This window comes from Pogonomyrmex barbatus, unplaced genomic scaffold, assembly GCF_055798465.1.
Source record: "Pogonomyrmex barbatus isolate J1 unplaced genomic scaffold, ASM5579846v1 scaffold5, whole genome shotgun sequence".
NCBI lineage: Eukaryota > Metazoa > Arthropoda > Insecta > Hymenoptera > Formicidae > Pogonomyrmex > Pogonomyrmex barbatus.
In genome coordinates this window covers 9,733,125-9,759,377 of record NW_028297149.1, presented here as the reverse complement: position 1 = coordinate 9,759,377, position 26,253 = coordinate 9,733,125, and the positions used below count along the sequence as shown (strand labels likewise).

Below are 26,253 nucleotides of genomic sequence, written 5' to 3'. Positions count from 1 at the left end.
TATTCTTATAGATTATTACAGGACACGCAGGACGTACTTGAAGCTAAATCCGTTTAAAGAACTTAGCTGACGGATAAATGATCTATGTGTCAATACTAGGCTATCAAGTTATGGTCTTGAATCATTATAGTTTTTCGTTTGTTTGTTTGTTGGTAATGGCATCAGTTCCGCCAGGTACTTCCCGAGTTGCGATGCACAATTAAAGGATGCGCAAAAAGTGACGGAACTTCTTTCTTCTTCTCTTTCCTTCTCTCTCTCTCTCTCTCTCTCTCTCTCTCTCTCTCTCTCTCTCTCTCTCTCTGTCGTTTCCTTTTCCCGTCCTCTTTCCCGCATTTTCATACCGGCTTTCTTTCTTTCTCCCTATGTCAAAGAATGTCCCTCTCGCGCGAGCACGCCGGAACTCCGTAATTTGCCCATCGACGCGTAAACTAAGCATTGTGGGAAGAGAGGACGTTGATCAGAATCGACCGAAATTATAATTTTGAGCGATCTAAAGTTTTTCTTCACACACACACACACACACACACACACACACACACACACACACACACACACACACACACACACACACACACGTGCGTCTCCATAAAGCGGGATTAGTGCATTTTCAACGTATGTTCCGTAGAAATGTTTCCTCGAAGTAATCATCATAACGTACCATATCGTCGTTACGTAGTGTCCCGTCGTTGTTTATAAGAGTTCCGCATGCCTCTTTTCGAGATGCAAACGAGGACGCAGCGTAGTTAGAGAACTCCTCAACAGCAAGCGGACAAAAGCATGACGCTGAAAAGAGAAAAATATAGGACCGCTCATCCAAGTATCTTTTTCTTCTCTCTCTCTCTCTCTCTCTCTCTCTCTCTCTCTCTCTCTCTCTCTCTCTCTCTCTCTCTCTCCCTCTCCCTCTCCCCCTCTTCGGCGAACCGTTACGAGTAATTGGTTCTCTAGAACGCAATTCCTGGATTCCACGGTGCGTTCCAATGCAAAGATATAAAACACAGGGCATTTCCGTAATCGCAGCGCGGCCACGGTGCCTTCGCGTTTCAGGGTCGGGCCGTAAGCAGCCATTGTTTCCACGGCGCGGTCGTTATACGACGGTGTGAATCGGTAAGGGCAATCGTGAACCATCAAGAGAGGTTCGCGCGGTCGTCGAGAATACTTCTGAAATCAGGATTTTGCCGTAAATACTTGGATATCTAACTGATTTTCTTAGATTCTCACGAGGCACTCTTTTTCTCGAGAGAGAAGAACCGATGTGGACGTTGCGCAAGAATCAATGATATTCGCCGTTCAGAACATGGAAAGGCCTCTTCCCTCGTTCCTTAGTATTCATGATTTCAAATCAGTGGTTCGCACCGCCTGCTATTAATTGAGCCGTTTATTTTGGAAGTTGTATAACGCATCGATCAAGCATGTACATTAAAATACTTTGTGTAAAGAAATCATGTATGCGCATAATTTGTTGAAAATATTTTGCAGCTGTCTGGCCGGCAGGGACGTGAGTAACGTTTCTTAATCTTTGCAATACTCGCAAATGAGGAACGTCGTTTCGGCAGTCTCTTCACTCACAGGTTTTGCTGCGTGGAACATTTATCTTTTTCACCGACAGCGCGGCGGAAGGAGCCTACGGACAGTGCACGAAGTAGCTTCTCTCTTTCGTGTTCACTGCGGCGGACGCATATTTGTGGATCATTTTTTCGACCACATGTAAAAATTTCAGTAAAATTACATGACGCACGGAAACATTATCGCATGATTCTTAACATCGGCGATCGGCTCTCTCTTCCTCACTATTGTGGCAAAACGAAATAATCCAATCAATTTGTTATTAGTACATTTCGAGGATAACAGGGTCGAGATGTAATTATTTTAAGTAGTAGCGTTATTATGTCTACTAGAATGTCTATGAATAGCATCAAATTGCAAAACTACGGTGCGAAGTAACTCCCGAGAGGAAAGACAAAAAGAACTCCGCTGTTGGACAAGGTTGCGTGAAACGTGAAACGTCTTATATTTGCTTCTCTCTCTCTGCTATCTCGCTAATGACGTTATAACGGTTGAGGGCCGACAATGAGATTATCGCGGGATAGTCCCGTACATTCGTTCCATTCCGAGATGGTTAATTCCTCGTATTCGCCGAAGAATATTCTCCCGATGTAGCGTCGAACGTTGCGTTTTCTCCCGATCTATGATCGACGGATATGCCGTGCACGATCGATTCCTAACACTCGATCGAGCTGTGCAGCCGAGGAATTAGCGTCGATCGGAGATAACCTCCGATTTCTACACGTTGAATTGTAGTTTTATAATGGAGTGATAGTTCGGCATCGTTCTCACGCGTACTTCTGGAGGATTTTATGCGAGAATGCACACAATGTTGCGCAATGCGTTGTTGGCTGACGGTTTATTAAGTATCGAATTGAATCGCAAATATGTTACGCAATATGCACGATACGTAATGCATAAGACGTATAAGTTTTACGAGTCGTCTTAACGCAGATACGACGTGTTAATGGCGATTCGACGTACATTTAACGATCGTAACGTTTATAAGCTCGTCGTTGCCTCGCTGATCCGTGATGACACACACACACACACACACACACACACACACACACACACACACACACACACACACACACACATTCTCTCTCTCTCTCTTTCCCTCCCTCTCTCTCTCTCTCTCTCTCTCCTCTCTCTCTCTCTCTCTCTCTCTCTCTCTCTCTCTCTCTCTGTCTGTTTGTGTGTGTGTGTTCGGATCGTAAAATGTTCGAATTCTCTCGAATTCTTTCGAGAGAACGATGAGTCACTCTGTTACGTACTGATTAGCTTTTTCGTAGCTCGGCGTGAAAGCGGATATAACGCGCCGTTGTTTAAGCCGGCGACGCGTTCGTCGTAACTTCGACGGGGTTAATATCAAGCTATAAATCAGATCGCACTTGATCGCCGCGAATGCCCTTTTTTTCCGGAATAGCGCGTACTTTAATCCCGGCGGGGTTAACGCGCTCGGACGATACGGACTAACTGGACGGTCGCGCAAAAAATTGCGCGAGCCGCGGCGATATAAAGCGGACGCCTGCTCGCAGCTCGATTAAATCGCCGCGGACGGAGAGAGGAAGAGTAGAGAGAGAGAGAGAGAGAGAGAGAGAGAGAGAGAGAGAGAGAGAGATTCGGCCCAGGCTTTAATAATCGCATCGATTACGCGCCGCGGAATCGCAAAAACGAGCACTCAAAACGGCGTTCTTTAGTGGGTGAGAGGGAGCACGGATCTTGGGCTATATAGAGACGCCATATCGCGACGATGTCGGCTCTGCGAGAGCGTATGTGAGTCCCGGCCGGTGTCTTCCTGTACTTTATGAGACAAGGAAATTAGTTAAATGTGTAATAATGCTCGACGGGGGGTGTTCGGGCGCTCTCGGAACGCCCTCCTCCTACGTCCGTCCCCATCGCGTCGGCAATACTCACGTGTCCCCTCGTCTACCGTCTCTTGGCTTTCCTTTTTCTTTCCTTTTTCTCCCGTCGAGATTCGTCGTATTCCTTCCCGCTGTCTTATTCCCGCTGCCCCGCGCCCACGTGCGCGATACCCAAAGCCGCACCACTGTCGTCTTAGTCGACCACACGTGGTGAGCTAAGCTGTCTCTTTTAACGCTCAGTCGGGACACTAAGCCGGGAATCGTTTAGGCAGCTCGTTGAAGATTGATAACAATATAACCCGGGCGTACACACCCGCAAAGTTCTTACGCAAACATATTGGCGTACTTCTCCTCTCCGAGGCCGAGAGGACCCTCATCTCGAAATCTTGACTCTCGCCGCGCGACAATTAAGTAGGTACGGTTTGTGATAGTCAGCCGTACGCGTATGCGTACGATTTTCTTTTTTTTCTCCTTGGCCTCTTTCGCTCGCATTTAATATCACCGATGTCACATCGTAAAGGGTACGCAGGGTAGCCGTTAAAAATCTCGCGAGTTTTACGAGTATGACGACCGAAGTGAGTTTCTACATTCCGGATTTTACGACAGAATCCATCACTTGAATTATGCGGCGCGTCTGCGAAAAAAAAAATTAAAGCTATCTTTTTACAGCTTTTAAATGACATCCTTATCAGTTCAATCTGCATAATCGCATAACAAAGTAGGTGCTGCTTCGCCTGCCGGTTTCTTGTCACGATCGTACGTAGGATTCTTTTACGCAACCATGTCTTTAACCTATTAATAACGCAGAGATATGCGTTGGCAAACTAATATTTATCGATCTCGAGAAAAGCGACTATTCGCGAAAGCAATAATTACGAATCAGTCGTAATTAATTACCGCGCGTCGATCTACTAGGCTTCGATTATCACGCTGTTACAGAAATCGCGTAGTCTCGTATGGCAATACAGAAATTAATTACAAAATGTGACGGTACTGCCATTATCGGTAATTATGATCGGGATCAGAAATCGTATCTATAGAGTAAACCAATATCGGTTAATCACGGGTTGTCTTAATTGGCCGATGTCGAAAAAAAGAGTTGGATTCACCGACGGAAATTACAGAAATACCTCGATCTTCCTTTTGAATTTTTGTACGGGCTCGAGCCGCAATAAATAATTTTACTGTCGCGTTATCGCGAAAAAAACTGGATTCATCGTCGCAAAATACAGAAATACAGATCCACAGTCCGGCCTTTCCCTTACGTTTTTATATAAACTGCAATAAATAATTTTACTATCGCGTTATCTCTTAATGGACAACTGCTGTTTCATAAAATTGTTACGACACGATTAAACCGTTTGATCGTCTGATTTTTTTTTTTGGAGAAAAATATTCACGATAAATAAAAATATCAGACGACTTTAAAATTAATTCACAGCCGCGTTTTACGCCTTACGGATCTGCGTGCGTCATGCAATGGGGGCAGAAGTACGCGGTTCGTTTTACGCGATATTTATCGGGCAGCGTAATTGAAACATTCGTGCGGTGTGATATCCGAGCTTAACCGGCATTCTTCTTTCTGTTTCAGGTAAGAGATGGACCTCCCATTGCCACGTACGCGAAGTCAATCGTTTCGCTTCAAGGTAAATCTCGCAGACTCGAAAGGTGTAGAAATGGGATAGCTGATAGAAGATTCCTTTTCGGTATGAAATTTAATATAAGGCGACGATATAATGTAGTCGCGTCTCGAGGCAGAGAGGAGGCAGAGAGAAGGCAGAAGAGTAGAGTTGCGTAAGGGCTAGCGACCTTCGCGATCCGACGGTCCGTTATGCAGGCCATGCCGATCGAAATTGGCATGGCATTATTCGACACAAGATCGCGATACGACTTTCGAAATCGTTCTCATAACTGCAACCGATACCTTGGCCATGCGGCCAATCGCCTCGCGAGTGGCTTCGCTCCTTCCTTCATCCTCGAAATAAATGAGATTTACTCGGGGGAGGGGGGGGGGGAGTAAATTCTACATGAGCGATAGCAATTTATAGGCGTACGTGGAGGAGAGTACTCTCGACTAGGCGCTCGACAGGATTGGTGGTCAAATGATTTGCAGGTTTGTCTAGTTACAGATATCTTCCAGGCGCGCACTTACACGCACTTACATTCGTACGTGACGATCCGCATTTTCCGCGTTATCGTTTATCGAGTCTTTGTTAACTTATTGCATAATTAATTGCCGCCTGAACTTTGGATTGGGCGGTCCGGTCAATTGGTACGATCCGGTCTGCAAAACTCCCGCGAGTCGATCGACGTTCCGCAATAAGAACGGCTGGACTGTTAAAGCTGCTGCTGCCCCTCACTCGCAGATCGTTCGTTGACTCTCGCAGTCGATCGTATCTCTGACTTTTCATTACGGTGCCTCGCGGTTCGCGATGAGATCAACCTCGCGGGGAAAAACGCGCCCGCTTATTGATAGACGACTCGAAATAACAATGAGCGATCCCGAGTCCCACCTCGCATCGCGATCCGTATTAAATTACCTCGGCTTTGTTTGTGGATCGTTTGTTAATCGCGGGCGCACGCATACAGACAGCGCGACGCACGCAATTAACGGACACGGACGAGGGGGTCTATTTTTAGCGAGTCTTGCACGCCGCTAATCATCGTTCCCCTCTTTTGCAACGCGCGCCAACGATCGCGACGTGCGATCGTATCCGGAACCCTGACCGTCGGCAACGGCGTGCCAGTCATCGAATCATGATTTTCCAACATCGTTCGCTAAACAATATCTCTCCTTATACCTTACCGAGCTACTCCCGTCTTCGAAACGATTCCGCACGATACCATCTACGATACATACGTCTCTCGCGGTTCCCGTCGGTCGTCGTTCAGGCGGGAGAGAGGCAGACGAGGGCATTTGGCGTGTACCACGGGCGTGTACACACGCGCAACGAGAACGAGATATCGGACACTGACCCGCGCAACGAGTCGAGCGACCATGGCTTCCTACAGCAGATATGTCATATTCTGTAGATACATCACGTTCAACCCGCGTCTCCCGAGGACTCTACCGTGGAAACGACACGGACTGATAAGCACGAAAGACAACCGCATCGATTACGGCACGTGATTACCGTAAATATCGACGGTACCTTGAAATGACGATCTCTTTGTGATGGAAATAATTCTTGATCGTTATTTGTGAATTTAAAAGATTATTTTTTTAAAAGATGACTCTTCGGAAAAGAATTATGGTACATTTGTGTTTCGAAAAAAATCAACTCTTAAAAATACACTTGATAAGATTTAAAAGAGCGGCTGGTAGCTACGTGGCCAGTTAGCAGCAAAGTGTCGTGTTTACGTTGGCTCGTCGTAAACCAGTCGACAAGAGGAAGCGTGGATTACTATTGTGAAGGAAGATGCGCTTATCCTCTTGTCATTCTTTCATTTGTTTTTTTCTCCGATTCAGAGAAAAAAATGCGTTTCGACAGGAAATTGCAATATTCCGAATCCATAAAATTTGTCAACAAATCATGTACTCAATCTCTTTTTTCTTTTATAATATTCAAAAAAAAATGTTTGATATAGTTTTAATTTTTTATGATGTCGACGTAAATGATTAACTTAAATATATTAATTTATAATTATTGTAATTTGTTGTTAAAAGAGAAAAACACATTTGTGTATGACGATAATCCGGCGTAACGTTTATTGTTTTCTTCGTAGCCTTTCCTGCCTTTCGTCCGTTGCCTCAGATGGGCCGAGCATCGCGCTTTCAATTAACGTTGTGTCAGCGCATCAGCCGGCGGCGTGGCATGATCGTCCCGGCGATCCACGTCGAAATATTTTCGGTCAATATTTATGCAAAACGCTCAGGCTCCCCTCGCTATCTCTCCTTTCTTCGAGATGTTGGAAATATGGTGATTAAGATTGACCCGTGCTTCCCAAGCAATCTTTCGAAGCAATTAACGTGTAAAAACAGCACGACACTGTTGTACGCGCGCGCCTCGTTTGTATTGATCGCTGTTATTCTCGATAGCTTGGAAATTTGCATAAAATGAATACGGAAGTACCTGGCAGCGCGCCGGACGTCAATTTTCGTGCTGGGAAACAACGCGCGGTATGTACGCGCTGTGGAAAAGATGAAGCCCGAAGCCCCTTCGGTTTCGCGCCGCTTTTAATAAGCTCGCCTCATGTACCGTTCGTTTAGATCCGTTAGTGAGCGTAGTTAGGGGGGGGGGAGTTCCGGTTATTGATAGTATTATCAGTTTAGTCTTTGACCGGTTCGAGAACGTACGAGGGACACGGTTATCCAGGAAAGTTACTCGATCGTGTCAGAAGCACGCGTGGAAACTGGTTCCCTTATCGAATCGTGTAACCTGGCTCGTCCGCCAGGTTGTGCGTCTAGGCGATTTCCTGCTGGATCACCGATGGCCGCGACTCTCTTAATCAACCGGCATGGCGAGAGATTTGTGGGAAACCATTCGGCCGGTAGTACCCTTCTATCCGTTTCGCGCCATTCGTCATGCCGATGAATCTAATCTAGCGCTAAGCTTTCGTAATGCGTCTTTCGAAACGTGGACGTGGATTTTAATGCGCAGTCGTTAACATCTCGAGGCGTGATTTAAGGTTATTTTTCATCGTTTGTTAAGACACATGACACGTCGTCAATGCTGAGATAATTACATAGTCGCGAACTATCGGATATCGATTCTCGACGGTTACGTTTAATTCGTCGCTTGTACAATTTTCTAGATATCTTGATACATTGATGATGGAAACACATATGATCGATCGCCGATTTTATTCTCATAATTAAACCTCCGCATTTATTATTTTTATTCGCAACGGTGCGATAATACGTATGTCCCCTGATTCGATTTACGGTCTAATTACTATTTAACTATATACGCCCGTCACGCGTGCGATTAATCTCTTTTTTCGGCGTCGAAGAAAAAGCGAAGTTAAGTTTCCATTTGTACCAGAATGTAATAAGCAGTTCACGATCCACTTTCGCAATTCCTTCGTTCATCTTTGAGCCGCGTGGTGGCTCGGCAGTGAGAAGAATGTCCGCTACATGAAAGTCACGATACCGGCACGGACTCATGAAAGTCGATGAACCGGCCGTCGATTCGCTCGACACTGCAAAGCGATCGAGACTACGACAGTTCCGTTTGCACGATTTCCGTTTCGCTTATTCTAGGTGAAGACTCGCGGTCATCCCGGACCGCATCGTAAAAATATTGACGCTCGTAATAACTCCATTTGAAAGTCATATTTAATGCATTTCCTTGGTAATGCGAGTCGGAAACTTTACATACGTTGACAACACTAAGAGAAGATCTCTCAATATGAAACACACAATTTCCGGCATCTATCAGACGTAAAAGCTATAATGCTCAGACGTCGCGGGAGTATTTATTGTACCAAGAGTTTTCTCGAAGCACATGCACGAGAGTGCTTGATTCGGAATAATTTCGAGATAAAAAAACATATAAAAATAATACGAATTAGATATTTATAGGAAGATGTGTGTATCAGGAATTGGAATTTATTTAAGAAAAGTACCTAATATGATATAAAGTATTTAGAGCGGAAATTGATGTTCTTTGCGTTAGTCATCAGTCTTGGAAGCAAGAGAAATGAAAGCAAGGAGCATATAATAGAAAAAAGAAAGTTAGAGCGTTAGAGAGATGGAGAAGAAAGAAGAGATTGAGATTCTTTACTACGTAGAGATGGAAAGTGACCCTGACGTTTTTGTGCCCTCTCTTTCTTTCTCTCTTTTCATCGTCCGTGCCCGCTTCGAAAGAGCGTTCGCTCGCGATAATCCTTTATCCCGTACCGATCTCGCCTGAATAATCCGTATTCATAAACGGTGTAGTCATTAGTGGACTCCTTCGTGTGGCGTGCGTGGGTGGGGCGGTAATCGGCGAACTGCCGGAGGTGGTGGTGAATGGTCGAAAAGGAGATGGGAGAGGAAGAGAGAGAGAGAGAGAGAGAGAGAGAGAAGACGAGTAAAACCGGGCACAACCAGTGCGATATCCGGCGAGGAATGGTAAAAGGAGAAAACGAGAAGAACGGGGATCAGCTCTTGTAAAAAAATCATCGAGGCGAAAGGTGCAGCGCGGGGCATCACCTTTACGGGATTTACGTCATGTAGCCGTCTCGATCGCGGAATTCCGCGCGATCTATTGATATCGAGAGGATCGTTCTGTACGTCGACCCATTGACTCGCGGCGGCCACGCGAGACGTCGCGCGCGTGTCGCGTCGCGGAACGTAAATGTCCCGTAACAAATGAGAGCTTTGGATTAAGCGTTATTACTGTCACAATAATTAGCTAAGGGGAGAATAATATGTTGGATTGGTTACCCCGATGTGAGTCCGCGATACTGTCGCGTACGTCCGCGGTTGTAGCGTCTGACAAGGCGTCTTCGGTTCTACGCGAAATAACCGAACGACGGGTACCGCATCGGGATGATGAGGAGGATGAAAGGCAAGTGCGATGCGATGGATAAACATGATTAAGAACGAGTTCATTTAGATGATTTATCCCATAATTAATTCACCGTATCGTGCCTGCGCGCGAAGCCAAGTCGTGCACGAAGTCGCGAGGAAAGTCGAAAACGCACGTATGACTCACTTGAAAAACGCGCGCCCCTAAACGATAATAAAACCGTACATAATACGAGTTGGTTAAAATCATCCGCATAATTCTTTAAATCGCCGCATTCCAGAAGAACATGAAAACAAAATGTAGAAAGGGAGAGAGAAAGACAGAGAGAAAGTTGAAGGGCAACGTAAGAGAATATTAAGCGCGAAGAAAACGAGAATCTGTACAAAAACGAGAGAGATACGGAAGGAGAGAGATACGGAATAACGAGGTACGATGAGGAAGAGAGACACAGAGCTCATGTATGCACGGCACAGGGAGCATAACGCGATGGGGAGCATAACGACCCGTCTCGCGGGGAATCTGGATTTCGAGCAGGCTCGTAAGTCCCCGCGTAGGGAAGCGGAGGATGAGGATTGCAGCGGTAACCCCCGTGGGTGTTACATAAGACAGAGGCCTCTCCGTCTCTTCCTTCTTCCTCGGAGTGTGTCTTTCGCTTCTCTCGCATTCGCGTCGGAGCCTCTTTCGCCCCCGCGCCTCTTCTCCCCCTGGGCAAGGCGCGCGTCATAACTCAGGGACATCACCGTTCCGTGATTACGAGTCATTAAGAGGGCCGCGAACCGGTCACTAAGAGCGCATTGCATACCCTTTGTGCGTACCCCCGCGAGTGTGTACGTATACGCGCGCGACGGTGCCCTCCTCGTGTACGTATCACGCGCGAGAAATGCGTGCATGCGTGGTTGAGCTTTAACGTGCCAATGTACGTGACGCAACGTACGCACGCGCGTCGAGTCTCTCGTGGCTCGAGTCTTAAGCCCGGCCATTCAGCCGAGACCCCACCGGTTCACCCGGGGCCCGGGCCATTTTTTAGCTTTGCACGCTGCGGGAGTTCACGCATCCTTCCCTCTTCCCTTTCTTCTCCCATCTTCGTCTCCTCTCCGCCGTTCTTTCCGAAACCCGCATCTTTTTCCCTCCTTTTCCCTCCCTCACCCGCGACGCGCGGGAACACGCGGAGGTGATTTCCGCACCTGTTCAAGTTTTTATTAACACCCGCCGAATCGAGAGCGGAAGCCTCGTCGTCGTCGGGTCCTCACGCTCTTTCATTACAACGTGCTTGGCACGCCGTTTCGTCCTTCCGCTTCCGCCTCTGTATCGCGTGACATCATTCGAGCGCTTTGCCGCTCAAAAATAAGAATTTCTCGTACTTCCACGACTGAGAAGTCGACGTTATCCTCGCTTTATTATTTCCGTTTCCATTGAATATAATTAGCTATTAAAATTACTCATTCGTTTTTTAAATATTAACTTTAACTTAAATAACCACATCTGACTTTTTTCGCGGATATGAATATAGACGGATAAGCGGATAGATAGAGAGTGGAATCGATCCGTTTCAATTAATCCAGCCCGTGCATGATTCGTACGTGCGACGAGTGCGAGATATCAAACCGGTGGTATCGACCTGTCGAGAAACGCACCTGGGCCAGTGCAAGTGCAGATAGGGATTTCCATACGTCCCCCCTTTCCTCTATACCATCCTGGTCGGTCTCGCTGCGGCAATTGCTGAATACTTATACGTAGTATTCCAAGTTATAGACAATGAACACCGAAGGGGAGCTGCGCCCACGCCTACGTCCCACTCGCACGTTATCCTCTTCTCCTTCTGTCGAACATACCTTCACGATCCTCCTTGACGAAGAGTCTAACGCGAGTGGAAAGAAAAATATGGGGCAACGTGATAGGACGCGTAGATTCGCAATCGGCAACGGGAATACCGAACTCGACGAGGGGAATCGAATAGATATTTCTCTAAGGTAATCTCCGCGTAATCCGGCGTTTTATTACATCGTGAATTTCTCGAAGCGTACGAACTCGCGTACGAGGCGAGCGTACGCGCGTGAGGTTCAAAGGAGCCGCGTTTTCCAGCGCCACTCGATCGACGATTCGCTACGGTCTTAGCGTCGCGCGGAGGCGACCGGCCACGAGCGCATCGTGATGCACGCAAGAAACTGTTCGCGCGCATTACACGTCGACACGCGGGCACATTCGCGCAAGATCTACGCAAGAAACGCGCGGCCGTAATGTCGCGGCGCGGCGGCGAGGACGTTGCCTAATGTTCGGCTCGCATGAGAGGATTCGGTCTCTCTCGCGACAGTCTCCGCGGAAGAGTATTATTTAACCGCGATTTATTAGACTCGCTCCCCTCCTCTATCATTTCCCCCCTTCTGCCTCACATCTCCTTAAGGCCGAGGAAAAATTTTTATGTGCTTACATAGCAGAGACGGTTGGGCATTTAAGAATAATTAAGGATGTAAGAAGATACCTACGTTTGTCACGACAGAACAGGAAATATACGCGCAAGCGTTGAGATAGAATATTGAGATATAAAAACAGATTAATCCAGGAAAAAAGACCGAACGAAAGAAAAAAAGAAAAAAAAAACTGTTGAGGTGGACATAAATTATAATTTATTTACGACATCGCGAGCAGATAATACCTTGTACCCGTGATAACCCTTCATTATAAAGAACGGATCGATGCGCGAAGCTCAATGTGGCGTGTCTTTGTCATCGACAACGGAGCTGTCGTAAATTACGGCTGGGCGTCAGTCAGGCCCGGCTATTAGTAAATCGGGCCGCGGTTCAAGCCACAATCTCTAGCAGGCCGCAATTTCGTATCGCGCACGCGTTTTTTGCAGTCGCGGTTATTTATAACGTACAAGGAGCGCGTTCGGAAGGCCGCGTATTATGCCCTTTTTGCCGGCACTGTCGGACAAAAGTCGTACCACCGCCGTTACGTGCCCCGCGCGCAAAAACGGCGACTTTCGTGCCGCACACACGACCTCGTGCGCGTACCTCGAGCGAGTAGGAGGAGGCGAGGAGCGCCGGATGTGTCGCGTTCCTGGATGTGTCGCGACGGTATCCAGAACGGTGTCCGTGAACCAGCTCGGGGATCTGGACCCGCGTGAGGCCTACAGCCCGTTCGCGAAAAGATGCCGAAGCCGACGCGAGAGAGGAGTGAAGAGGAGCGCGGAGAGGAGAGCTCGGGCAAAAAGATGGTGGCGAGCAGGTCCGAGAGAGAGAAAGAGAGAGACTCTCTCGGGAGAGAGAAAAAAGGGACGGCGAAACAGCACGGATATTATTTGCCATTAAAGCGAGGGACAATTTAAAAGCTATTACTATTACTCACGGCCTTCGTGTGCACACGCTCTCGCCATCCGCGCGATCGCGTTCCGCGATCGCGCGGAGGACTCGCTCGTGCCCCCCTCTCGCCCCCCCCCCCCCCGCGATTGCCCTCCCTTCGCGGATCGTTTTGCGTGACCGAGCGTGTCCCACGTTCCCTTCTGTGCCCGATTTTCGCGGCGTTACGCGCGCGTTTGCTCGTAACGAGCGCAAACGGTTACCGCCATTGAGGTGGTGAACACGCAGGGGAGGGAAGGGGTGGGAGAGGAGGGAAATAATTTACCGCGGACCTTCCGAGGAAGTACGAGAAGATCATCTTTATCTGCGATTATACACGTGCATTTTTGCTCCCTCGATCTTTGCTGTTAAGTTGCGAATCTGTTCTGGTATTAAAATCATTTTTGTGCACAAAGATAGATATTGTGTCACGCGGATGAATCCTCGCTAAGTTAGTCTGGGAGATGGGGAGATATTTTAATATCTTTTTTTTTTCTTTCGCCATAAATTTTTCGAGGACTCTAAAGATACCTTAAGTAGCCCTTTTAATGAACGAATGGAAATAAATTATATAATTGGGACGACGGCACATGGGTAATGATCGAAGATAGCAGGACCAGTGCAAAAACATCAGGACCGCCTACTTCAGAGTGATAATAACGGTGCATCGCAGTTCCTTTGTGCATGTTGTTAGAAAGACTTACCAACGAGTCGCAAGCTTAATGCATTTCTTTGATGATGACTGAATATTTCGAAGATTACAGTACATTTTGTTTCTGTGTCTTTGCACATACGTGATAAGGACTTGTATACAAGTGTAGGAAACCTTCATCTGTGTAGATTATTTTTTAAATCGCACAACATAATTATTTCCTACAAGAAGTGCATATATTTTGCCGAATAACATTCACTTCAATATTACATGTATCCTGCAAATTAATTAAATTTGATCTGTTAATCACTTTGAACACGATTATTTTTTACAATTCATTGATTTTCATTCAGGTGATTTTATCTTTTGATTTGTTGCCTGTAAATATATATCATAATTGATATTAACAAATTTATTATTTTTATAACAGATTTGATCGTTACAAGTTATTTAATTTTATTTTTAATGAAAATTTTTATATCTGATCGATTAAAGGATTTATTCAATTTAATATAAAACTTAAATTTAAAAAACAAAATTTATCCCTCTCGTTTTGATTAGTAAATAAAAATCATAGTTTCTTATTGCTTTTCAAATTTTTCTATCATAAAGGAGATTTGTTTTCGGGATTGGCATTTGAATGATAGTGCAGCAAACGATATATATTATAAATATAAACGTGTATACAAATGTGAATTACATAATTTACGGAGCGTAATGATGAATGATCGTAACGCAAATTATCGTAAAATTTCTCGTGGTCCCAGGACATTTGGTATTATTTTATCAATTTCACGTTTAATCAAGTGTTCTTTAAAAACGTCGAAAGCGCGTTCTCCTCACCGTGGCGGAAATAAAAGCCGAAAGAATCGGCCGCGCTACCGGTCTCCAAGGCGGCAACGGCCGTGTCGGATGTGCGGCGAACACTCGAGAGGCACCGGCATTCCGTTTAAGAACCCCAAGCGAGCGCAACGTTCTCGAATTCCTCGCGCGGGAGATTAAGATCGAGACGCTCGAGAAAAGCCAGGTATGACGACATGTGCGTGCGGTGACTCCGTTAAGAAGGAAGTACAGGGAAGAGGCAGGGAAGAGGCAGGGAAGAGGAGAGGAAGAAGAGATAAAGGAAGAGGGGAAGAGAGAAAAAAATAGGGAAGGCGAAGTGAAGAGAAGCAGCGATAAAACGAAGAAAGGAAGAATATAGCTAGGTCGGGGAGGAAGAAGAGACAGGCATGGAGGGCAGAAAAAAATCTCACGGGGTCGCCCCTCGTTAGTCTCGGATCCCCGAATAATAGCGTTCGACGATTAAACAAACAGTAATTTGGGGTGATTGCGCGCCACCCTCGGTGAAATCGTTGTTCGAGGGCGGAAAGGGATACCATTAGAATGATATATTGTTGTCTTCTTAAATCTCATTATTCTCAATATAAAATTGACAATAATTAAAACTTACTGGTTTATGAAAGTTTCTGCGGATTTGTTACGAAATATGATATTAAATTTAATGTAAAATCTTGTTATTCTTTCGAAAAATGACCGAAGTGATCGTAATAATAATATTGTAATTGGTATTTATATTCCACAAAAAATTTCATGTTTCTTCTTTTCGTTTTAAAAAATCATTCTGTTATCTCAATCTAATTATGCCGCTTTAAAACGACTTAGGACTCTGCGATTATAGACGATTTTGAATTTTGGAACGCACATTCTACGGTAGTAGAATTGCGCTACCGTGATCCCTGCGCGTTAAACGAATCTTTTTAAGCATGCATCTTTTTAAGCACTTTCGTACCCACGGGCGACTCATCGAACGATGAGTCTGGGTCGAATCGCACACGATCCTGCTCCTAATTCTAATAGCTGCAATCTGCACCTGCCAGGAACACGCATGGCCGGCCGTGGCTCTCCGAACGCGTAACGTGCACGTACGGCACGTAATCGATAAAGATGACTCGCCTCCGAAAAATTCTTGCATCTAATATCCCAAAATTTGCGGGTGCCGCTAGTAAGTCGCGTGCATTGATTAAATTCAAAGCGCATAAATTCGTACACGAGTACACGAGTCCTGCTATTAGCTGCACGAGATTGCGCGTCTTCGGCGATCGCGTAAACGTCGATCGATCCGTTAATTACGGATTTTTGACAATAGCGCGTGTCGCGGATACATTAACGTCACGCGCACGATAAATGATCGTGTAACATTTAAATTAAAATTCTTACGAAACGAGTTACGAAACGGAGCCGACGGCCATTCGGCCAATCGAGATAGATCCCGCAATCAACTTGAAATGTTTTGTAACAAATAATTTCGTGATGTGCCGCGAAGTCGTTTCGTGGATCCGAAGCGGTGGTCGTCGTGGCTGTTGCCTCACGAGTAATGGCTATCTGGAACGAGATGCGAGTGAGCAGTCGGAGAAAGAAAAGCACTGGGGGCGCGTATCCCTAATTTCCCATATTTTCTGACGTGTGCATATCTGCGAAGCCGATTCGCGGCTCGGTACGCTCGTTTGCGAATCGCTCGCGAGTCACGGCGGCGATGATACGAGCGCGGCGCGAGTAACACGAGGAGCGTAATACTCTGCGCACATCGGTCACACCGCAACCTTATCCACCTCACACCTCGAGGAAAGAGTAGAAGGACCCTCTTTCATCGCACTCATCCTCGCGGTTTCCCCGTTCGCGTTTTCTTTCTCGCCACCATCCGCCCTTCATGCGAGGCGATAATTACGTTTGCATTAATGTCAGTCCCGCGATTTCCCCCCCCCCTCCCTTGCCTTGCGCCCCGAGGCCCTTGTACGTTTAATTGGGCGACAACAATCATAACACGAGGCTGCTTCGCTTTAACAGTGTCCGGTATGCGCAATTACACATCTTCTATTACCTTTTTGCTTTTTTTCCGAGACTTGTTTACTTATTCATAGCTCATCACGTCGACTCCGGGATAAAATAAAGAAATATCTAGTCGTCGAAGTTACATATCTAATCAACGATAATTACAGTGCGTGACACTCATCTGTCGATCGGCCACCATATCTGCGACAGTATCTCTGAAAAATCGCGAGATGAAGTAGATATTTTTATCGTCATTCCCCCCGGAGCTCGGTAGCGTCGCGCCACGCCGTGCCGCGCCGCGCCGCGCCGCACTGCCAATAATTACACGCAGGTCCTTCGAGAAAGCGGCGATCCGCGTTCACGATATTCCTGTCCGGCGAGGGACAAACCGGCCTCGTAGAAACTGGGGCCTTGCGAGCCCGACTTTCGAGACAAACGGCCGATAGGCAATTAATCTTGGCTTCTCCACTCTGCTGTCTCTTTCGTCTTTTCTCTCACTCATTCACTCTCTCTCTCTCTCTCTCTCTCTCTCTCTCTCTCTCTCTCTCTCTCGCATTCTGTCGCTCTCGCTTCATGACTTGCGCGGCGGCGGCGATGAGGAAAAAGGTCGTGTAAAACGATGGAAAAGTCTCTCGGGCGTCGTATCGCCGTATAGCGGACGACGATACGTCGTCCAATTTGAGAGCGATATCTTAACCCAAGCGGTGGCATTACGCCGGCAATAAATAACACCGCGACGATATAATGCATCCGACCACTGCGCGCTGCATCGACTACCACCGCCGGATAAGAGATTAGTCTCGCACGGCGTCGCCTCTTTCAGTTCTCGCGCCTCTGCGAAATCTCGTTGCCGGCGCGCAGAGGCGTTTACAGATTGGCCGGGGTAATGTAATGTAAGCGACGCGTTTTTACGATCCCCGCTTTCTTTCGCCACCGCCAAACATGGGAAAATTGCAAAAGTCGGGAACGTAACGGGAGAGCGACACGCCGCGGAAAACATCTGACGATACATCGTTCCGCGCGAAACTCGCTTGTACGTACGTTCGCTGGTACGTACGTCGTTTCGCATAATGATTAATTCAAGAAGGAAAATGTCCGGGCCCTATCGATCTTATCAAACAGCTGCGGAACGAATCGGATAGTATTTGCTTGAAATATTCATCTTGACGCGCGCACATTTCTCTTACAGAAGGCACCGTCATCGCCGATATTGAAATACATAATGAAACTTAACTTTTCCAAAATCTTTTTTCAGAACAGCAATCTACTTAAGTTTTAGTAATAATTAACAGAGAATTATAATTAGTATATCGTTTTTCTCTAGCTCCTAGTTGACGCTGGCGAGCTTTTGGTCTTCGCAATTGGATCTCCTTCTACCGCTCATAAACTTTTGTTACGCGTTGTGAAAATTAAACTGCTCCGTAAATATACCTTCACGCAACGGCTTCGGAAAGGAGAGATCCTTTTATAGCGACATTCCTCCGTGGCGTTGATAGATTTATCCCCGTCGCATCGGGATTGTGTGTCACGCGCACGAAAACATACGGGTTTATCGCTAGACACACCTGCGAAAAACCGGCCGAATTGCTCGCATGTGCGAACAGGTGCAATGCACCTCTCGCATTCGCTTGCACGCGCGTGCATGCGTGCGTACATACGTGCGTGCGTGCGTGCATGCGTGCGTGCGTGAATGCGTATACCGCCTATGGTGCCGGGTTATGGAACGATACCGCGCTGAAACGACGGGGATCGAGTTCTCCCGATCGACTTCCCCGGGTAGTACGTACCTTTCTCCCGTGATACCCGTTGCGTGTTTCGATGGGAAAAGATTGAGAGAGGCAAATCCGCGCGCGAGTTCGTACGAGAGCTCCTTAGGTCGTTAGGTGGACGAGCAAGAGGGCGTTTCCGGTGAAACGGATTTATGTGTGCGGTTGACCTCGCTCGTAACGCTACATTCGTTACTCGAATTTAATTGCGTGCCGTTACGATGAAATAAAGCATCGTCTATTCGACTTGGATGAATTTGCAAATGGAAATGTCGTTGTGTTACACGAAACATACTCGAAACGCGAGACTCGGATCGAGTCTTCTCGTCGATCGGAAATTTGCAAATTTCCACGCACGCGCTTCCAAAGTTTAATTCTGTATATCTTTAGCGATACCTGACCCTCGGTCACGAAGGTATGCTTTTGCGAGCTAAAAGGAGAAGAGAAAATGGTCTTTTAAATACTTGCATTTGCGGTTTAATTTTCGATTAAAGATTTGCCCGGAGGAAACGGAGTGTCTTTAGAAAGAGCATCGAGCTGCTAAATGCGGACGAGAGAATCGCAGACAGGTTTAGTCGCTTTATACGGCGTACGTCGAATAATCGGTGCGGCGATTAGGGATTTTCTGATAAATTGGGTCGCGCCATAAAAGCGCGTGTAATAAATCCCATCGAAGTAACCATACAATTAATTTCCATCAGAGGCTGTCGGCGTGAGGTATCACGGGTCTCCAAGCGTCGAATTAATTCTGTTGCATAATGCCCCGTCGCAATGAAATACGCGCGGATTCATTAGTGCCCCGGACAAGGGACGAGGCGGCACGGCGTGCATTTTTACGACATTATATAATATATTTATATTCATTTTTGAAGCGTACGTTCCTGTGTTTCTTTGTATGAGCAGGCGACTCGCGTGCAGGCGTTTCGCCCTTCGTGCGGACTCGCGGCGTTAATCATAATTCCGCGGATGTGTTCTGAGAGGTATATCAAAATATCTGAACGTGCCTTTTCATGCAGCCGCAGTCACCTCGCGATATGTTCACGGACTGCCAATTGGCCGATGTGACTGATCGCTGCGCTCGAGGTATAACAATCAGTGATCATATTGCGTTTGTACAGTCCAAGACTGCGAGGTGATGGCGCTATTGATTGTTTTTTCCTCATTGCAAGCTTACATATTTTGATTATATTGATTATATCGATAAGCTATGTGATTTCTTAAAATCCTATATCATTATGTTATTTTATTTTTGTGATTTCTCAAGATGGCATTTAAATAAGAGAACATTGATGTATTTTATTTTCTTTTAATTCCAAAAAATTAATAAATATTTATTTTAATAAAAAGTGTGCCTGTGTCGCAATTGCAGCGGAAGGCCATCGCGATCTGTCTGGTTTCACGCACCGCTTTCGCTCGTAATTAATCCGACGAACTCGTTAATTCATTACGTCGCAACCGAGCTCGGAAGGAGGACAAAAATGAGAGGACTGTCCCATCGAAACGGATCGTGGTATCGATTTCGCCGATCACGACGCGTGATCATGGCGCTCATGCACGACCCCATACGTTAATTACACAAATTTATGTACGACAATGCCGTCTTCGTGCGCATATCGAATTCGCCGGAACGGACGCACTTCCTAATTAGCAAACGCGAACGGAATCGTGCCATGAAGATACACGCGGCGTAAGACAAAACGGTTCCCACGGAAATCTGAAACGTGAAAAGAGAACGAGGCGATTGCCCGAGAACGTCGTCGTCCTATTTCTACGGCCGCTTTTTTTTATCACGGCGATGCGAGATGCACGAGATGCACGATCGGTCGGCCCCTGTGAATTATCACCGCCAGGGATTTGCATACAGTGACGCGGGGAAAGGTGCGATTTCTATCGTTCCGCATCCCGAGGAGAGAAGGGAAGATAGAGAAAGCGAGATATAGGAAGAGACCGAAAGACGGTTTATTTTCGAAGAAACGTGATCCGCGAATTCAAACTTGAAGAAAGAAAAAGAAAAAAAATATAGAGAGAGATTCTTGATTTTTATCAGATGTAACAAGATTAAATTCTTCCAAAATATGAAAAAAAAAATATTTATTTCTATTAATTTATAAGATTATATTTTTTTTACAACCAAAGATTAGTGATTTTGAAAATTGCGAAGGTGAAATGATTCAGTCTTCTTGAAAATGGTTTGGATCATATTTAATATCTGTGTCTTTATGCCGTTCTCTTTCTCGATGCGACGCATCTCTTAAATTGGATCACTGCAGCTTGAGAAATGCGTCTATTACGTATATGCGTATTTCCACGAACCGGTTTTATTAAACTTTAAACCGCACTGGTTTCGCGAGCGAGCCATCTGCTGAAACATACGACCGTCTGCTGCTCCACTGATCTCTTTTCAAAATCGAACCGTTAAATACATACGATTTACTTAATTATTCGTCGTGCACGTATGATGAAAGTCGAGTATGATTTCTGAATCGACACAATTATTAAGCTATTTTCACCTTAATTATATAATGTGTACGACAACTTAGAATTTCATCAATTATTATTTTATTAAACATCAGTTTTGATATATTATCATACATTCAGGATCTCGATTTTTTCAATTCTAATCATCGATTAACATTTCTTTTAATATATTGGAATATGTGATTGAAGTTTTACTATACAATTATTAACGGTTTCGTTTGTCACTTTTATATTCTTGCGATATAATCACCCAAAACTCTCGAGATATTTCGCAACTTTTGGGATTTCGTGTGACGCTCTAACGGGAAGTGGTGAGAGACGGACGATCGGACGATTTCTCAGATTTTTTTTAAAAAAGGATCGAATCTCCTCGAAGACACACGAGAGGAAACGCGGAAGAGACGAGTCGCGGAGAGACGCGGCTATTCTCGTGGTTTCACATTCCGCGAGGATTTATCGTAGGAAAGAAACGTGTTCGCCGGTGTAGAAGCAGCGTCATGGAGAAGACCGTGATCTGACTACATCTCTTGCGCGCGCCATATATCAGGAGAAGGCGGCCAGGAAGAGAGGACGACCACGCCGGTGGTGAAACCTCCGGCACGCGGAAAGGCATTGTACAGACGATATTCTATCTACGTATCCCACAAACGCACGTACGCGAAAGAGGTGACGAGGCACCGAAAAGGAACGCACGCGCACGTAGGAAACGGCCGAGAAAGATTTTCGTATTATTTCGGGGAATCCTCCGTGGCTACGATTCTCGTGATAGTCGCGAGAGACTCGCGCCGCTCCATTCCTTCCATCTCGAAATGCGAGAAGACAGGAGAGGAATGGAACGGACGCGCGCACGCGCGCGGAGGAAAGGAAAGGAAGAACCGGTGAGGCTAGCTCCGGAATCGAGATGACTCGTGCCTCGTAGAGGTCGACGTGGATCGTCCACGATAGTCTCGGTTTGCATCGGCTATTCCGGACGATCTTCGAGGCGGCGATCTTTTTACGGGGCTCCTCTCGTTACGCCTCGCGTCCTCCCTTGAATTGCGTTCGACAATTGCGATTTTCTATAACGCTTGCCTTTATCCGAGCGTTATTATTGCATCGCGAGCGCGTGACGCGAAGACAATCCAATCTTGGAGAGACAAGATCCGACAAGAATGCTTCGTACACTTTGTTGCCGTTGCAAAACCGCTCGATGACTTCTCCTGCATCGACGTCACGTGAATTTAAAAAATTTCATGATTGTCTTGTAGAGAGAGAGAGATCTCATTTCTGCTTTATAGTTTCGAGAATGTCTAGGCGACGAAGCGTGTGATGCTGAGAGATTTTATCATTTCCGTTATCCACTTAGCTTCATTTTTGTTGCGTAACACGGGTCGGATTTAAAACCGGCCGAAAGTAAAAATGGAGATTAAGATGCCGGGAACGAGTGTTGATCGGAAGATGACTTCCCTAAGGCACGGCCACGACAGGTGGTGTCTGTTTTGACGGGATGAATCGAGTGAAAACGAGACGAGAGAAGAAGAAGAAGAAGAAGAAGAAGAGAGAGAGAGAGAGAGAGAGAGAGAGAGAGAGAGAGCCAATCCGATTAAGGATCGTTGTTTACCGGGGATTAGGCGAATGTGTCGGTGTTTCCGGATAATGATCGCATTATGAAATCGATGACGAGTGATCGGCGTTTCGAATATCGTGATTTCATGATTGCTTGTGTAATGCGGCCTCTTCTATAAGAGCAGAAGCCGCGGTGCTAAAGAGATCTCTTATAGAGCTAATATACAAGTATGGACTAGAAGGTATCGTTTGTGTGAAAAGAAAAGAGAAGAAGCGGTCGCACGAAGAACCTGAAGAGAGAACAACAACGGACAGGACGGCCGAGTATCCCCGATGAATTATCCTCGGCAAATTAATGTAAACACAAACACTGTAGCCACGTCCCGCGGACAATGGAACCGGTAGAGAAGGCAAGAAAAGCACTCTCTCGGCTGAACTAACAAAACGGTCCTGTTTGCACTTGCGCGTCGAGCCGAGCAAAGCTTGCCGCTCGAGGTTTCTTCAATGAACTGACATCAATGACTATCAATGTGCCACGAAGAGCGCGAGCAGCATCGTACGAGCGTAAAGAGATAATTATACCATGTATATTTCGATCGATAAACGCAACCGTTTCTTTGATCGAGTTTGAGCCGATGCTGAAGGTTTAGTAATTTATAGGAATGAGTAACAGTACTTTTTACATCTTACAAAAATTATAACAATGCCGATTTTTATAATTTTTTATATGTAGATTTTAAAAATTATCTAAATTAATTTGGATCTAAATCTTTTTTATCTTAATTATCATCTTATCATTTCTTAAATCTAAGGAATTCAAAATCATATATTTTTGTTTTTCTAGAATGTTAGAGCGTGTTTTGTAAAATAATTATTATTTAAACGTATCAACACACTTTTTCATATTTTCTTCTATATAGGCTTTTTCTATTACTTAGCTGTGTTTAGAAAAACGTTTCATGTTATTCTTTCTGTGTCAGATAGCTTTGCGAAACTTTATTTTCCACATTAATATTCGCAATGTTCAATTACTTTTTCAACTACATTACTTTACTTATTGTTGATAATAGATATTTCCGTAGTGAAATGTCGCGGCATTTTATGCAATTAAACATGTTATCTGCTACTTAACTCATAGGGAATACTTTTTGCGATATCGACGGTCCATCGTTTCTCTCTCTCTCTCTCTCTCTCTCTCTCTCTCTCTCTCTCTTTATTCGAAGCTTTTTTCTCACTCGCTCCCGGCTTCGCTCTCTTCCACATTCTTTTTCTTTCGTTCCGGCCCGACGGTAGCCTACTCCTTTCGAGAGCCGTAAACGTAACCTTAATTACCAATTAGACGTAGCGTGCAGGCACGCTTTCGCCCGGTAAAATCGATTAGTGGCATGGGACACAACGAGCACGCTGCAGCGCAGCATAGCGCAGCCCGTCGCGAGCGGCGACACCGATGCGCTTTATGCAAATGGACCGCACCGCGGAAACCACGTTCGGAGAGCACATACCGATCCGTTCACAATACACTTCTGATCTGGTACGGCCGATATAATCCGATGCTCGATTTCACTCGTTTGGGATGCATCGCTGATGCGGTATTTAACCGCGCCAGCCTCTTCTCACGATCGCATAGTTTCGCTCGATGGCGCGGTTTCGATTCTTACCCAGATCCCGAACTACTATAACCTTGAGATCTGAATCTCATCGCGATGTACATACGTACACATATTCGCTTCCCTTTTTCCGTGACGGCCTCTATTAGTCGCGGAGCATTCATGCTCGCCGAAAGTAATTTTACATTGTGCTTTTAATGATAGGATCGGCATGGTGATAGACGGTTACCTCGATTGCCCGACTCACGAAACATTAGGAGCCCTGAGCGAAAGCTTCAGAACTGAATTTAAAGTAAAGTAAATTGAATTTAAAGTATTGTCGTAGATTAGAAATCAGAATTAGTTTGAAAAACTATTTATTATTCGATTTATTATTTTATACACACACACACACACACACACACACACACACACACATTTCTCGTAGTTAGCAAAATCTGCGGCGATAAAAAGCGAGGATGTTTTGTATGATAAATATCTCTGTGCGTCGCTCGACGGTGGTTAGGAAATGTAGAAACGGCGGGGAAGAGATCGAAGACAAGGTATTATACGTGAGCGCGCAAAAATATATAAAGGGAGCCGGGCAATCCTCGAATTTGACGGGGTTCCCGCGAGAAGGAACGAGAAAAAGAGGAGGAAAGAAAGAAGAAGAAGACGAAGCTTAAGCGTGCGATGCGTGTTGATCTCGTGTCTTCGTGCATTTGTTCATTGCGACGGTGTACGGCCCCATGTCGATGCTCGACGGCAACACAGGAACTCCGGGGCCGCGGGTATCAATTTATGCGGTGCAACATTGTCGGAACGCGCGCCAGATCCCCATCCCGGTGTCGGGGGGGAGGTACCCGAGGTTAGGAGCGCCGGGGAGGAACTCCGTAGCCAAGAGGAGAGTGCCTTGTAAGACCGTGTTGGAGGTCAACGATAATTCAGGCAGGCGAATACCAGGCCGGTTAACTTTCGAGCCGAAAGAACCGCGCTTAAAATTATACGCGTTCGATTTGAGCATACGGCTCGTCTGCACCCTTCGCCCCTCCTCCGAGTTCTTCTTCTTCTTCTTCTTCTTCTTCTTCTTCTTCATCTTTTCGTGGGGATACTCGGGCTGTCTCTCTTTCTCTCTCGCGTCCCTCTCGTTCGTTGTTCTCCACCCGCGCGATCGAGAGGACGTCGCTCGCCGCGTAGGATCGATGACCCGTTCGGAGTGATGGATTCTAAATTATCGTGAGATGCGTTTTGATTAATCCTCGGACGGGGAGGAGGAACCGTGAGAAGAAAAGAGATGGGCAAAGTGAAAGTCCGTTGAGCGAAGAGGCGTACCTTCCGTGAATATGGGGATGCCCGACCTCCACGTGTCCGATCGATTGATCATTTGTCAGTTATCCTTTAGTAAGAACGTTCCTCTCGATTAGCGAATCTCTACTCGCCGTTAGTTGATGTTTTGTAACGTCGTTGTACGCAAGAGTAATAACATTCGCGCGTCCGTTCTTGTTTAGCGTAATTCAATTGATTAATCAACGAACGGGAAGTTGTTTACAGCGGATACCTTGACCCACCGATTCGCGTTTGACCTTCGTCGGGCGGCGTTCTGCCGCTGGAGAAGAGGCGGTGATGTACGGAGACAGCAACACGGAGGCGGGTGGGTGACGTATGTGCGCGCGTATTCCGTTTCGCGAGACTCAATTTGTCAACGAGGATGCGTGGTTTTGTTCCACCGGACCGGATTCCATTTCGATGTACGCGCGACCGGACAAAACACAGCCCGGCCAGGCACCCGCTTCGGCACGCTCGCCCGATTATCGGCCTCAAGTCCACACGAGCTTGGTCTACCTTTTTCCGTTCGCCCTTCATCTTTTTCTCCGTATCTCCGCTTTCCGTCTCTCACTCTCGTTAACTCTTCTTGTCGTCGGTACCGAAATGATTCGCGGTATTCGCGGGGGGCTCGAGGAAAAGTCTTGGAATTATTGCATGACCAGACTCGCAATCGAAAAGATCGGGCTCTTTAAGTCATGTTGAAAGTCATATCATAACGCGCGAACGTTGAAAGATGAAAATTATTAATGTTTAATTTGAAGACAGCGAAAGGTTTTATATATATATATATATTTGATATATATACTTGAAGATGTAACTTTGACTCAATGTTTTTTTTATTCTTATATAAATTTGACATTTATAAATTAAT

The 26,253-nt window shown here is 46.0% G+C and overlaps 2 protein-coding genes across 16 annotated transcripts in view; one reads left to right on the top strand and one right to left on the bottom strand.

Moving 5' to 3' along the window:
- The window catches only part of ds (dachsous cadherin-related 1), a 305,901-nt gene that overhangs the window by 177,038 nt on the left and 102,610 nt on the right, over positions 1 to 26,253 (top strand). For 3 of the 11 annotated variants that reach the window (XM_089081628.1, XM_089081627.1, XM_089081629.1), the window contains one exon: positions 5,002 to 5,056. The exons of 5 other annotated variants lie outside the window; for them this stretch is intronic. In XM_089081628.1, the coding sequence (XP_088937754.1) occupies positions 5,009 to 5,056 (48 nt within the window). In that variant the 5' untranslated portion in view covers positions 5,002 to 5,008. Of the gene's footprint in view, positions 1 to 5,001; positions 5,117 to 26,253 lie in introns of all 11 variants that reach the window. 3 more of the 11 variants (XM_089081633.1, XM_089081631.1, XM_089081635.1) reach the window with 1 other exon arrangement.
- The window catches only part of LOC105427464 (uncharacterized), a 41,263-nt gene that overhangs the window by 11,343 nt on the left and 3,667 nt on the right, over positions 1 to 26,253 (bottom strand). Inside the window, exons 1-2 of one of the 5 annotated variants that reach the window (XR_016140387.1) lie at positions 22,840 to 22,970; positions 659 to 783 (exon numbers count right to left, since the gene is read on the bottom strand). The exons of 1 other annotated variant lie outside the window; for it this stretch is intronic. The gene's annotated coding sequence lies outside the window, so the exon portion shown is untranslated. Of the gene's footprint in view, positions 1 to 658; positions 784 to 3,462; positions 4,986 to 8,392; positions 9,330 to 22,760; positions 22,971 to 26,253 lie in introns of those variants that run through there. 3 more of the 5 variants (XR_016140386.1, XR_016140389.1, XR_016140388.1) reach the window with 3 other exon arrangements.